This window comes from Balaenoptera ricei, chromosome 15, assembly GCF_028023285.1.
Source record: "Balaenoptera ricei isolate mBalRic1 chromosome 15, mBalRic1.hap2, whole genome shotgun sequence".
Classification (NCBI taxonomy): Eukaryota; Metazoa; Chordata; class Mammalia; order Artiodactyla; family Balaenopteridae; genus Balaenoptera; species Balaenoptera ricei.
Window position 1 is genome coordinate 72,064,307 of NC_082653.1, and position 14,166 is coordinate 72,078,472.

At 52.8% G+C, this 14,166-nt stretch overlaps 1 protein-coding gene across 3 annotated transcripts in view; it reads right to left on the minus strand.

Moving 5' to 3' along the window:
• Positions 1 to 14,166, minus strand: part of GSG1L (GSG1 like) — a 212,145-nt gene that overhangs the window by 10,463 nt on the left and 187,516 nt on the right. For all 3 annotated transcript variants that reach the window (XM_059896824.1, XM_059896823.1, XM_059896822.1), the window contains one exon: positions 2,174 to 2,244. In XM_059896824.1, coding sequence (XP_059752807.1) covers positions 2,174 to 2,244 — 71 coding nt within the window. The remainder of the gene's footprint in view (positions 1 to 2,173; positions 2,245 to 14,166) is intronic.

The following is a 14,166-nucleotide window of genomic DNA, read 5'->3' on the forward strand; positions in this document are numbered from 1 at the left end:
CCCTCTGCCTGGAAGGCTCTTTGTTTGGCTGACTCCCTCTATCTCCTTAGGCCCCAGTTCCAGCGGCTCCTCAAAGAGGTGGCTCTGAAGAGGCCTCCCCCGATCCCTCTTTATCATCACGTTCCTTAGCACTTGAGATCACCATGTTTGTTTCTGAGTTCACTTCTTTCTTGATTCTCTCTCCCTCTAGACTCCCACCCCACAAGGCAGGAGCTTTGCCTGCTCTGGCTCCCGGCTGCATCTCCAGTGCCAGCACGGAGGGTCTGCACAGCTCAGTATTTGCTGAGGGCACGAAAGATGGAATTCTCTGCAGGCTGCTGACCTGGGGAATGCATCTGATGCTTGGGAGGTGAAGTGGATGCCAGGACAAAGGTGAGGGGCTGCGTTGGGGGTGGAGGGCTTCTGCGGCTCCCCCGACACTGGCTGTCCTCACTTTCCATCCCACGGCTCGCTTTCAGGGCCAGGTTTGCTCTCTGGATTCTTTCTTCCATCCTCAGCCCTCAGGGATCTGGCCTTTCCTCCTCCCAGCTCCCTAGCTGCCCCCAAGACAAGCCCCACGACCTCTTTCCTGCCCACTCTGCAGGGGCCTCAGGGGGCTCCGGCCCAAGCAGGGGAGCCAGTGGCACTCTGGAACGTGCCAGGGCTCTCAGCCTGTGTTCCTGAACCCCTCTGGTGGATTCCTGCTCTCTTCTGTTATCCCTGAGGCAGGCGCTCCCCAGCCTCCCCCATGCCCTGGCTCCTGACCCCTTCCTCCAGGAAGCCCCCCACCCTGACACCTGCCATGAAACCACAGTCTGTGGGCCCAGCACCCACCCCAGTTCCTCGGGCAGGCAGTTAGCATTCTGGACATCTTCCTGGGCTCGTGTCTCCTACAGGAGCCTCTTCCCTCACCGTGAAGACCAGACCCTCTCCTCCTCTCCAGCTGGGCCTCCTCCCAGGCTCCTTCACCCACCTCCATCTTCTGCTCTCAGCAGAGCCATTTCTCACTCCGTTACTAGGATCCCAGGGGTTGGGGGCAGACAAACCTGAGTTTAAATCTCTGCTGTCTTTTAGTTCAGATTCCCCAGAAGCAAACCCTGAGATAGGAATTGGAGCAAACGGGTGACACTACAAAGATGCAGGGAAACTTGACAGAGGGGGAACGTGGCCCAGGGGAGGGAAGGCGGCCAACCCAGGCAGCTGCTAGACTTGGTAAACCTGGCTAATCCTGCAAATCACACACCTCGGGGCGATACCACTCAAGGGGCAAGGGAGCTGGGGTATCTATATGCCAGCTTCCCTGGTACTTCCTGCCTTCTGTGGGTGGAGGTGGGGCAAGCCCCCAGGCACAGAGATGCAGATACTGGCAGCTGGGAGGCACCGTAGCTTCCTAAAAGGTCTGAGAGATACAGGCAGGGCACAGATAGCACCTGCTCTAACGGCTCTGCCACTGACTAGCTAAGCTGTGTGACCTTAGGCAAGCTGCTCCACCTCTCTGAGCCCTCATTTCTGCAAAGTGTGGTTAGTAATCCTGGCTGTAGGGGTTGGCGGTCAGCAAGAACAGGAGATCAGGCATAAAAAGCCCTTAGTACAGAGTGGGGTGGGCAGGGAGCACGGGGTGGGCATTCAGCAGGCTCGGATGAGATTCTGCCACTTTAACTCTCGTCTCAGCTCCTTTCTTTTCTGTCCAGAGCAAGGTCTTTCTCTCCTTTGACCTCCCCTTTGCTTTCTGGTCCAGACATTTGTTTTCTGAATAGGAGCCCTAGATTCTGACCCCCACAGTGAGGCATAGGAAGTCAGTGCATTCTGAGCTGCCACAAGCATCCACTGCTCAAACAGATCTTGTGAGCTATCACCTCCCTGACTTGGCTAGTTCTGCCCCGGAGCTGTTGTCCCTTCCAGCCAATGGCTAACCCCGGCCTGGATGGAGCTGTGGTTCACCTGCCTGTCTTTAAGGCACCCCCATGTCCCTCTCGCTTCCTTAGCATTCCGACCCCATTGCAAGGGCCGTGGCTGCTGTGTGCGGAAGACTTGCTCTGCTAAGACCCCAGCCTCAGTTTCGCCATCTGCAGTTTGTGTCTGGGGGAGAATGCAGGGGGGCAGGGAGAAGTTGGCCCGGCCCATCTCCAGGGTCCTCTCTTCTCAGACGGCTCACGAATCTGCAGCACTGGCTCCTGCAGGTGAGGCCACTTACGGGCAGGGTATCTCTCGTGGCGGCAATCCAAGTGAAGGTCCTCCTCCTCGTTCCCATCCCCCTTCTCTATCCTGGAAAGAAAAGAAGCCAAAAGCCGGTGTAAGAAAAAGCAGGCTGAGCTGGCAGAGACCCGGGACCGGGAAAAGTGCAGCCCCGCCCCTCTGGAGAACATTTTGCAAAGCAACTTGGCACCATCGTCCCACGGGATCCTTCCCACGGCCCTGTGAGATGGGCATCGTTATCTTTCCATTTTATTGATGAAGAAACTGAGGTATTGAAAGGTGATGTGACCAATCAGGTGCCATGCAGCTGATAAATTAGAGGCAGACTAGGGATGTAAACCTACGTGCTCTCACAAAAAGATGTTCAATCACGTGCAAACAGCATATGACACGAGAATGTGTACAGTTTGATTTGCTTAAAACTTACACACTAATATGCACAAAACATTACTTGCCAGAACATATACCAAAGGGTTAGTGGTGATTAACCCCAGATAATGAGAATATAGCGGATTAAATCTAGAACCTTCTTTTTGAACTTACCCCTATTTTCTGATTTGGGGGCAAAGGACTTTTATTAGCTGTGTCACTTTCTTTAACTAAATCAAAACATTCCCTAAAGACATTTCTACATGGAAGCAAAGCCCTGGTCTTCTGACCTCTGCCACAGTGCTCTTTCCCACCAACAACTGTGAGAATTTCTCCTCTGGCATCTCAAGATCACTGCAGTTCCAGAGGGAGCTGTCTCTACTGGCCTGGCCGGGGATGCGATGAAAAGCACAGGGCAGAGGAAGGGTCAGAGTGAAAGCAGCTGCAGATTCTCCAACACAGCTCCGGACCTAGACCCTCACCCCCATCCCACCAATGACTGAGCCAGAGAATGGGCAGGGCCATAGTCCCACATGGCACTCATCCACGTGTAACCCAAATACATTCCAGAGCTCCACGAGGTCCAGTCCACATGTGCCTCACCTTTAGACAAACATAACCTAGGCCTCCAAAGTAGAAACAATTCCAACCATTACTGTATGTCCTAAAGAACACTGAAAGCACCCCCAATTCCTTATCTGTGGCCCTGCACCTTGACATCGGTCCTCTATTCCTTGCTCTGCTTTTACTTGCCTTGCAGCTGTCCTAGAACCTCTCTCGTCTCACATCTCACTTTCAGTGCCTCCCCACACTCTCTCCAGTGCCCCCAGCATGGTGTCTTCCCTTTTCCCCACCCTCCTCTTCTTTCCACTCCTCTCCTCTTTTCTCTCACGCAAGGATGTCTCAATTCTTTCCAGAGCAAATGCCCCACCCCTGTTTTCTGACTCTTCCCATCACCTCTTATTCCTAGTTGCAGAGCTGTGTCCAGAAGCCTGGGGCTAGAGGAGACGCAGGGCAGGCGGTGACTGACAAGTAAGCAATGCCAGAAGTGTCCCCAGTAGAAGGGAAAGAAATACTCATGCAGTGATAATTTGGGTCTCCTAACAGTGTTCATTCACGCATTCAGCAGGGATTTCCTGAGGCCCTGCTCTGTGTAGTTTGTACCAGATGCTGTAGAGGGTGGAAATGTCTACTTCATAGTCTCTGCCCTCAAAGAGCTTCTAGTCAAGTAGGAAGTCAAGCATGCACACGAGTTAGAAAATGCCATGCATTAAATAACACAATTCCGGATTGCCTACGATAATGTCTGTACCAGGGGCTAGGGCTGTGCTTCCCAGGAGACAAACTCTGAACACAGATCTTATTAACAAGGACCTTCTGTGGCCTAGGAAGCCCCAGATGGCGGAACAAAGGCCTGAGTGTAGATGCTATATGAAGGCAGATATCCTTTAGATAACTGACGCTATAGGAAGGTTCAAGGGAGGTTCAGTATAAGGGAAGATGTATTTTTTGTTTGTTTGTTTGGTTGGTTTTTTGTTTTTTGTTTTTTTGTTTTTTAGTGGAAACATCCTTGTTAGTTTCCTTATAGCACAGGCTTGTTTAAAAAATTCCAACCCTATAGACAGAGCAAAAGTCCCCCTATAATTAAACCTCCATGAAGGGAGATGACCACTGATAGCAGTTTAGGGTTTCAGAATTAATACTTTTTTTACATAAATAGCCTCAAATTAAACAGATTTTTTGTAATCTGATTTTTTAACTTACCCTTAAAGTTCCAATGTGTTTTTATATCAGTACACATAAGTCCCACTCATCTTTCCTCATAGTTGTACATGAAAGAATAATGAATATTCAATAACCTATTGATAGACATTTCGGTGTTTTCCAGTTTTTTCACTCTTCCAAGTAATGGTGCATGTGTATCTAGCAAGGGGATGAGTTTCCCTTCTGCAGAGGTGCTAGAGGCGGGAGAATGCCCAGTCAAGAAGGTGCAACTGGGGACTTCCCTGGTGGCGCAGTGGTTAAGAATCCACCTGCCAATGCAGGGGATACGGGTTCGAGCCCTGGTCCGGGAAGATCCCACATGCTGTGGAGCAACTAAGCCCGTGCGCCACAACTACTGAGCCCACATGCCACAACTACTGAAGCCCGAGCACCTAGAGCCCGTGCTCTGCATCAAGAGAAGCCACCGCAATGAGAAGCCCGCGCACCGCAACGAAGAGTAGCCCCCGCTCGCCACAACTAGAGAGAAAGCCCGCATGCAGCACTGAAGACCCAATGCAGCCAAAAATAAATACATAAATAAATTTATTTTAAAAAATAAAAATAAGAAGGTGCAACTGGATTCAAACACTGGATAGGAGGCTGCAGCAGATAACTGAGCCCATTTCATCCCGGAGACCACCTGCCCGGCCACGGCTAGAACCTCCGGGTCAATAGATACCAGCCCGGCCAAGTACTGGGCCTCCCACATCCTCCTGCATTTCACAGCCTTAACCTTGAACCCATTCCTCGATCTCCTCCAGGCTCCCAGTTCTCATAGCTTCTTATCCTGAGATCATCTTCCTCCAGGCCTTGTGCTGGGCACCTCCTTAGGCTCTGCTGGGAGCCCCGCCCTGGGGAGAGGGGCCAGTGAGCAAAGGAGCTGATGCTTTAGGACAGAACAGCCCCACCTGGCCTGGTAAGCCCCGTCCCTGGTCACCTTGCTGCTAAGAAGCCCAAAGTTCAATAGTCAACATACAAGAACACCTGCCAGTTAGTGGGCACCTGCTGCGCTGGGGGCCACGGGGACAGCTCCAAGTCCCCACCCTTGAGATGCTCACACGTGCTACACACATGAACCAATAAGCACAACTTCATGTACTAAGTTTTAAGCTAGAAGGACATTACGAAGGCTGAATAAGGGTGACTGTCTGTCTAGACCAGGGGTTGGCAAACTTTTTCTCTAAAGGTCTAGATGGTAAATATGTGAGCCTTTGCATACCACGTGATCTCTGTCACAACTATTCAACTGCCCTTGCAGTTGGAAAGCAGCCGCAGACAATATGCAAACGAATGGGCACATTGTTTAATAGACGACTATGTACAGCAGGCGGTGGGCTGGACTTGGCTTCCGGGAGACAGTACGTTAACCTCTGGTCTAGCCAGTGGTTCTCCATGTGGAGGCCCCCTGACGTCACCAGGGGAGTTTCAAGTTGCCCGGTGATCACAGTGTACAGCCAGGGTTGAGATTCACTCGTGTTGGGACCAGCAGAGGCTTCACAGGAGGAAGCGACGCTGGAGCTGCATCTTGAAAGCCACAGGACGTGCTCGCCTCTCAGAGAGGGAGCTGGGATCCAGCCCAGGTCTCCCTGTCTTTCTGCTGTGCTGTGTGGCCGTTCTGGAAAGAGCTGGTTCCTTGCACATATGCAGCCCTCTCCACCAGGTTTGCCAATGAAAATAAACGGTCTGAAGGGTCCTGGCAGCTGTCTGGGGAGTGGCAACGCCTGTGACCCTTCGTCCCCCTACCCCTGTGCTTCCTGGCAGAAAACACGTGAGGACAAGAGGATGCTTTGGGCACAGCTGAGACCTTGGGCCCTGCAGTGAGGCGGGATCGTGGCCGAGCCCAGCTCTGCTGCGAATGGACAGCTCACCCGCTCTGAATCTCTGTGATCCGGAGTTTTCTACGTGGCCATGGGCAGGACAGTGGTGGTAGGAATGACCGTCGGACAGCTACCACCGCCCCACTGGTTGTTGTGAGGTCAGAAGCCCAGGACCTGGCACGGAGGGAGGGCTCAGAACAGAGTAGCACTACTACTGGTTTTCAATCTGTTTAATCATTGGTTTCCCAGCAAACATCTTAAACTCAGAGAGAAGAAGGATGGAGTTTATCTCCTTCTCCACTTGTAGTCTCAGGGTCTAGCACAGCGATGGCACAAAGTATCCCAAAGAATGTCAGAAGGGAGGGAAGGGAGAGTGGGGTAGGTAGGGAGGCAGGGAATTGAGGAAAAGCAGCCAAGGCTAAGAGCAGACCACTGGGGAGGTAGCCCAGGTTCATCCAGGGAGGCTGAGCTTTGTATTGAAAGAAAAGGAAATATTCAAATGTCACTAGATGACTATCTTCCTTAATTTGAAGTACTTCCTGCAGGAAATATTATGTGCTTTCTGAAGACAGGCTTTTTTTTTTTTTTTTTTTTTGATGGTGGTGTGAGGGGTGACCCACAAATCTAAATAAGTGCCTTGAAGGGTTAGCGGGGGAGGCTTGGGGTGAAGCAGTGCTCAGAAGGGGCAGCGGGTGGGTCCCAGGCCCCCTCAGGCCCTCCACGCACCTGCTGTGTCACCTTCCTCTCTGGGTCTCAGCGTCTCCTCTGTGAGGGGGTGGAGCGGTGGCTCCACCATGTACTAGCTCTCTGAGTCTGGACACGTCCCTGTTATCCCTAAGCCTTGATTTCCTCATCTGATAAATGGGCATAATAAGGTACCCACTCTTAGGGTTGTCATAAGGATTCAGTGAATAATACATGCTCTAGCTCCATGTGTTTGGCGTTCTTACAGCACTGCCTGCACTTGCTACTGTCACAACTGTTATTATCCTCATGGCTGGGGCCTTTGCGGTCCGTCACTCTGTGACTCCACCTCCCAGCTCCTGATGCAGAAGGTTATTATTTTAACATATTAACCAATGCTCCCCCTCAAAAAACCCCACGTACACCCCTTCCTTTCATTCCATCATTTTGACCTCATTGCGTCAGGAAAGGGATGTTTTCCAAGAAGCAGAGAAAAGTCTTCAAAGTATGAAACACCTCTGGGTTCAGGGCAGAGGGAACCACAGGGAGTCACAGCACAGCCTTATGCCCCAGAAGAGAAGAGTCTCCCCAAACTGGGGACAAGGAGAGTCAGAGCAGAGGCTGAGTGAGCCGATGCTGTGATGTGCAGAAAGGTGAATGAGCCCTAGGGAAAGGCGACAAAAACAGAGGTAACTGCTCAGACTTTCACGGGAGAGAGAAATAAACTTGTACATTGTTTAAATCTTCATTATTTGGGGTATATTTACACTGATTCACACCTGTATCCCAACCACAGAGGCACTACCATCGTCATCATCGTTACCATCATCCCCATTTTACAGATGTGAAAACTTTGTAACTTGCCCGAAGTCTAGTGGTGTGCTAGTAAAGATCAACAACCAGCTCTACAATAGAATATGCTCTGCTTTGTGGTGTTTGTGGACCTCTGTGGGGTGAATACTCCCAGCACGGCTGATTTGAAGCAGGGAAAAGGCTTCAAAGTGTCAAACACCTCTGGACATCACTGAAGGTGTGATGTCACTGAACGCGGCACCAGGAAGGCATCTGTACACCCTGCTCTCATGGGCCAGCTCCACCCCGGCAGCTGGCTGGTGGGAGGGCAGGGATTTGAACTCAGGTTTATCAGGAAACAGGCCCAAGCCTGTTTCCATTGTGCCCTGCAGATTCCCGGCTGGCAAGGTATGCTCTGTCAGACTCACCATGGGTACACCTACACTATGAGGTCCCAGTGGAAAGTGGGGCTGGGCACCATCCAACTCGGGCTCTCCCGAACAGCCAGCAGGTGTGCAAATGGCGGTGAGGGGTGTGACCACACTGTCACAGAGTCACTGCTCCAATGACCCACAACATCTGGAATCGGGTTGAGCCTGGGCATTTGCTCTTTTTGAGAGAAGAGAAGGACGCAAGCGATGGAGCAGGGAGGCTCCAAGGATTTGATGGCTTGAACCAATGTCTTGTCTTACAGGGAGACCCCTGGCACCTGCCCATCTAATTCCAGAGCCAAGTGTGGCCACAGCAGCTGGGGCACTGGCAAGGGGTCTTCCGGGGCTTACCTCTGTTGTGGCGGGAGCCCCAGGCCTCCCCAGCACACAGCTCCCAGCATGCTCTCCAGCTGCCGTGGCCCTCTCTGTGCCATCCTCAAAGCCAAACCCTTTCTTGCTGCCCCAGGCTGGCTTGTTTCCCAAATCTCCAGTCACTTCCTCGTATAAAGTGGCAGTCTACATGGTGTGCTTCTCAAACCATCTGATAAAGGACTAGGTTTTTCCCCCTTAATTTTCAATCTACCTCAGATCAAATTTTTAATAAAATACAATAAAAATGAGTTGCTAGAAAATGAAACACACACACACACACACACACACACACACACACACACACAAAAGGTAAGCTTGGGTGTACCAGCGATATCAACTCACTATGAAAGTTTCCAAACACATGTCTCAGTTCCTCTCCTTATATCATCATGGACGTTTGCAAATGGGCCCTGGTCCAGGGACCACACTTTGAGTAGCACTGAGGTGTAGAACCCTTCTTTATCCACTGGCCTCTACTGGCCATGTCCACCTCCTGACCCGTAACCGGGTTGCATCTGCTCTGTCCTCTAGCCCGACGTTTCCCAAATGTGCCGGTGCCCACAGATCACCCGAGGAGCTTTTTAAAATGCAGATTCTGGTTCAGTGGGTCTGGGGCAGTGGGTCTGGGGCAAGGCCTGCATTCTAACGGGTTTCCAGGTGGGGCCAATGCTGTTGGGTCCCAGATCACATCTGAGGAAACAGGCACTGGACCCTGGGCTCTGGGCACTTGTGAGGCTCTGCAAAGTGTCAGCCCAGTCACCCCCTACGTCCTGGGCTGTCATCCAGTGGGCCCAGGCCTCCAGTGCCCTCCCCACAGTCCCAGCTGCAAATGAGCTTCACCGAAGAGCCCACAGTAGTGACGGGGGGAAGGAGGGCACCCGGAGCCCTCCCGCCTCCACTGGGCTGATATTTGGAGAAAACATGGAGATCAGGGAGCAGCTGTCCTGCAGGGTCATTTCCAGTTCAAGGACCACTCTGTTCTTTTTGCTTTCCTTTCACACAGTGTTGGTCATCGAGCTAATCTTGGGAGGGCCGTGAAATTTCCATGGCGTCATCTCTAATTTCTGGGCACCTCGCGAGAGGTGCGAGGCATCCCTGAGAAGTAATATTCAGGCAGTGAGAGTGGAAACAGACAGGTAAGAGGGAGCTGTGATCGAGCACGTCTCAGAGGTTAAATGGCTAAGAAACAGTCACAGAGGAGAAAGAACACAATGATTTTTAAATGATGCACTGATGATGGAATGGAGGATGAAATTAAAAGAAAATTTGGCAAATAAATGACCACAGGTAGGAGATTAAGATTCTATAACCTCCCAGCAGAAGTGCCATTCCAAGACGGGGGAAATGAATGGGTTTTTTAAAAGATTCTTTTTTTTTTTTTTTCTCTTTTGCCATTTTGTGAGTGAGATCATCATGATACAGAACAGCTGGAAAATACAGGGAAGAGAAATAGCCACGGTGCCAACGCCCTCCCCTGATCTTTGTGTGTGGTTGACAGTTCTACCTCCTGTTTCTCTACTGGGCTTTAAAAAGAGACCTCTAGATATTAGCACCTTGAGATTATTTTGGGAACAGCATGGGCTAGAAATTATTACTCAGAAGAACAATCACTAGCATTAGTGGAGCCCCTACCCCCGCACCCCGTGCCCACCTTCAACAGTTCCAAAGGCCCCTGACAACATGAAAACCTCTACACCTGACTTATCTCAAAAGTCAAAAGACCAGGTGAGCAGAGGTGAGCGCACCTGAGCAGGGTGCTGTCCAGCATGGCGGCAGCAGTGTGGGAAAGGTCATGCAAGCAAGACCAGTGGCAGCTCCTAGAGGACAAAGGTCACCTTGGCCAACTGACCAGTGACCTCCTCACAAGGCTCCTTCCTCTCTGCTCTCTGTCACCCTCTCCATCCATCCCCTATTTGGGAATAAAGAAGGGAGTGGACCTGCATCCCTGCCCCGTGGAACTTGCATCTGTGGCCAGTGCTGAGAGAGGACGGGCGGGGGAATTCAGTCCAGTTCAGAATCGATGCTTCAGGACTTCCCTGGTGGCGCAGTGGTTAAGAATCCGCCTGCCAATGCAGGGGACATGGGTTCGAGCCTTGGTCCAGGAAGATCCCACATGCTGCAGAGCAACTAAGCCCGTGAGCCACAACTACTGAGCCCGCGTGCCACAACTACTGAAGCCTGTGCACCTAGAGCCCGTGCTCCACAACAAGAGAAGCCACCGCATGAGAAGCCCACGCACCGCAACAAAGAGTAGCCCCCGCTCTCCGCAACTAGAGAAAGCCTGTGCGCAGCAACGAAGATCCAACGCAACCAAAAATAAATAAAATTGATTCTAAAAAAAAGAAAAAAAAGAATCGATGCTTGAGGTAAGATCTGCAGGCCCAGAATCAACAAGGCAAAGAATGGGGGGCACCCCAATAGAGAGGACAGCCATCCTGAGGTTACATGGAAGCAGAACGACTCTGTCTGGGGAACTTCCAGGGGAGGGGCAGCTGTGTGCAGGGGAAGGGGCCCGGGTCCGCAGGGAGGCGCTCATCAGTTATGGCGGGGAGCTGGGCCTTTGTCCTGGGGCTGTGGGAAGGCACTGCAGCGTTTTAGCAGAAAGATGAGGGTAGAGGCACCCTGATCACATTAGCATAGTGAAGAGGCTTTGGCTGCTGGGGGAGGACAGATGTGGGATTTACATCTCACCTCCACGTAGGAGGTGAGAGCTGCCGCCCTGGACGAGGAAGATGGGAGTGAAGACAAAGAGAAGTGACCCACCCGTAGGGGAAAAGCACTGGATTTGGGGTGTCCTGACATGATGTGCAGGTGTCTGCTTGCACAAGCAGGACCACCCTGGAGAGGAACGTGGAAACAGGACCAGGTTTGGGGGAGACCATCATGAGTGGGCACTGGCCATGTTGAGTTTTGAAGCCTTTGAGGATCCAGAGTGGAAACACCAGGGAGGCGGCTGGATATGGGGCTGGGGGTCAGGAGGGGACTAAGAACTCAGGAGTCCTGGCGCGCGTGTGGCCGCTGAGGCTAATGTCGAGGAAGGGCCCAGAACTGAACTTGGGAGCATCTCCATTTAACAGAACAAGGAGGAGGGGGTGGGAGGGGCTGCCTGGAGCCCAGAAGCGTGGCTGGTGGGAGCTGGGGGGAGGGTGTGTGCACATAATCTAGGCCTCTGGGAGCTGGTTCAGCAGAGTCAGGGGTGGAGGGCAGCTTGCAGTGGGTCGAGCCATGAGGGGAGGTGAGGAGGTGAAGACCAGCCCTTCCAAAGGTTTCCCTACAACAGACAGGAGAGAGAGCAGAGCCAGTGGGGGGTGGGGTCCTTAAGGCCCTTTCTGCTCCAGTCATGGGGATGGGTAAAGAGGGGGTGGTCCTCCACTATGCCAGAGCGATTTATGTCCAGGCCAATCGCCCCCAGGTTGGGGTGCAGCTGCTCTGCGTCTGCCCAGAGCCCCGTGAGGCCTGGCGCCCAGGAAGGAGGCTTGGGGACGGTCCCCACGCCGCCTTCTCATCCCAGTAACATCCAGTCCGCTACTGCGCCAGCCCCCCGCCCCAAATGCTGTGGAAGGACGAGAGAGATGAGAAAGCCAGGCTGAACTCCCACCCATACCCTACTCTCAGATCACACCAAACTGCTTAGATTTTCCTAACTACCCTTGTGTGTTGCCCGTCCTGGCCTTTGCTCGCCCGTTGCCTGTGCCTGGGAACGCCTTCTCCCACCCACTGCCCATCTGGCCATGAGCGCTGTGCGTACCTTTAAAAACCTGGCTTGAGGGTCTCGTCTGTGAAGGCTTCTCTAGCCTCTGCCTTCCCCGGGGCGCCCAGCCCTCCACCTGGAGTGACCTCCAGGAGACCCCATCGCGGCACCCAGGGTGATTTGCTGCACTCCCTAGACCGGAGCCGGGGGGCCGGCAGGTGATGGAAGAGGCTGGAGGGCTCTGAGGTGAGTGACTCACCTGGGGACTCACAGCTAATAAACTGCAGAGCTCATTCCAGCCCTGGTCTATTTTCTCGTGGCTTCCACAGGGTTAAGTGAGAGTGTACAGGTAAGGCCCGCGAACAGTGCTTGCAACAGGGGGGACTGCACCACTATAATGAACAATATAATTACTACGGATAGTTAATAACTTGTTGAGCATCTGTGGTTCTAGGTGTCAGGGACAGAGCGGAAGCCAAGAAAGCTCACTGCTCTGGCGCGGAGGCAGATAAAGTGCACGCACAAGTTCAGAGACTGGGACAGGCACCTCATGCCTTGGAGCAAGGGCATGTGACGGGGGGATCTGACCCTGGGGAGGGCAGCTGCGCTTCTCCCTGGAGGCCCCGGCCCTTTGCTCCCACCCACCCACGGCGGCTTCCCCGGGAGCGAGATGCTGGCTCAGTTGAATTCCCCCTGGAGTCCAATCCAACAGGGTCTCATTTCCTTCCCCGCATTGTTAAACGAGATCTGAACATCAAGCATTCAAGAAAGCCCCGATGTGCAGATATTTACCTTTCGTCCTGCAGCTTCCGACCCTCCCCTGGGAGGCCCGATTAAGACGCCCTCCTGGGGGACGACAGGCAGGGTGAGGCTGGAGGGGTTTAATGCCAGACGTTTCTCAGAGCTGGGACAGGCAAGGCGGTTCAGAGTTAGCAGACTCGCCCACCCCCACAAGCCCAACATACGGGGGCACACTGGCCCCTGCACATGCATACACACACACACACACACACACACACACACACACACACACCCATGCCTTTCTTCCACACACCACTACATTTCAAAACCTCTGAAAACGGTTCAGAATCTGCCCAATCACTCTTCAGACTCACAACTGGCTCCTGCAGAGAAAAATCCAGCAAGACAGGGATGGGGTGCAGTGGGGTGGGTGGCAGTTCGGGCCCTCCGGCTCCATCAGCCTCCACGGGGCACCGTCTTGTCCTCAGTCAGGGGTGCCTCTTCTGCTGATAGGAATGGCAAGGGCGGGGGCGGGGGGGCGCACCTGGGAAAACCTGCACCCTCTCCAAGGGCAGGTCTTATCCCACACCCCTCTTCCGTATTCACAGCCCACCTCGCACCTCACCCACCTGTTTGCTGTGGTTATTAACGTGCTTATTAGATTCCCAATATCCACAACTGTGTCTTCACCTCCATCCCAAGCTAGTCAGTCCCAAGCTTTGTACTTTGTATCGGTCGCAGAAGGGACACATGAAATGCCCTCCATGTGCCACGCACTGTGCTTACCACGTGACCTGGGTCCAATTTGAGCCTTCCCAAGATGACGAGAGCTCTGGGTTCTCCTACTGTAGGTCAGCAGAAATCGACCCAGAGGGGCTCAGTGACTTGCCCCAAGTCACATAGCAGTGAGGCGACAGAACTGGAAAATTCAGGTCAGTGGGGCCCTCAAACCCCTATTCTCTCCACAGCACGCCCTGATCCCCAAGGAGTAAGAAACGTGGGCAGGGGGGCTCAAGGATCTCTTCCCTCACGTCCCTGGCTATGGTTTCGGGGACTCCAGCCACTGCAGGAGTTCAGCCCTGCTGCTGGGTCCCCACAGACCTTTGTAGACGTCTGTGTGCTCTGAGCTCTTTGCAGAGAAGGCACCAAAAAAAAAAAAAGAAAAAAAAAATGAACAGCCCAGCTAAGCTGAAACGTTCTCCTTGGAGAGGAAGGGAAATAAAATTTGATGAACCTCTGCATAATGTTCAAGTTATGAACGTGTAAAGTGATATTCTGCACATATGCTGGGAAGCATTTATCTTCTCCCACGTCGTTGGGGCCTGAGCTG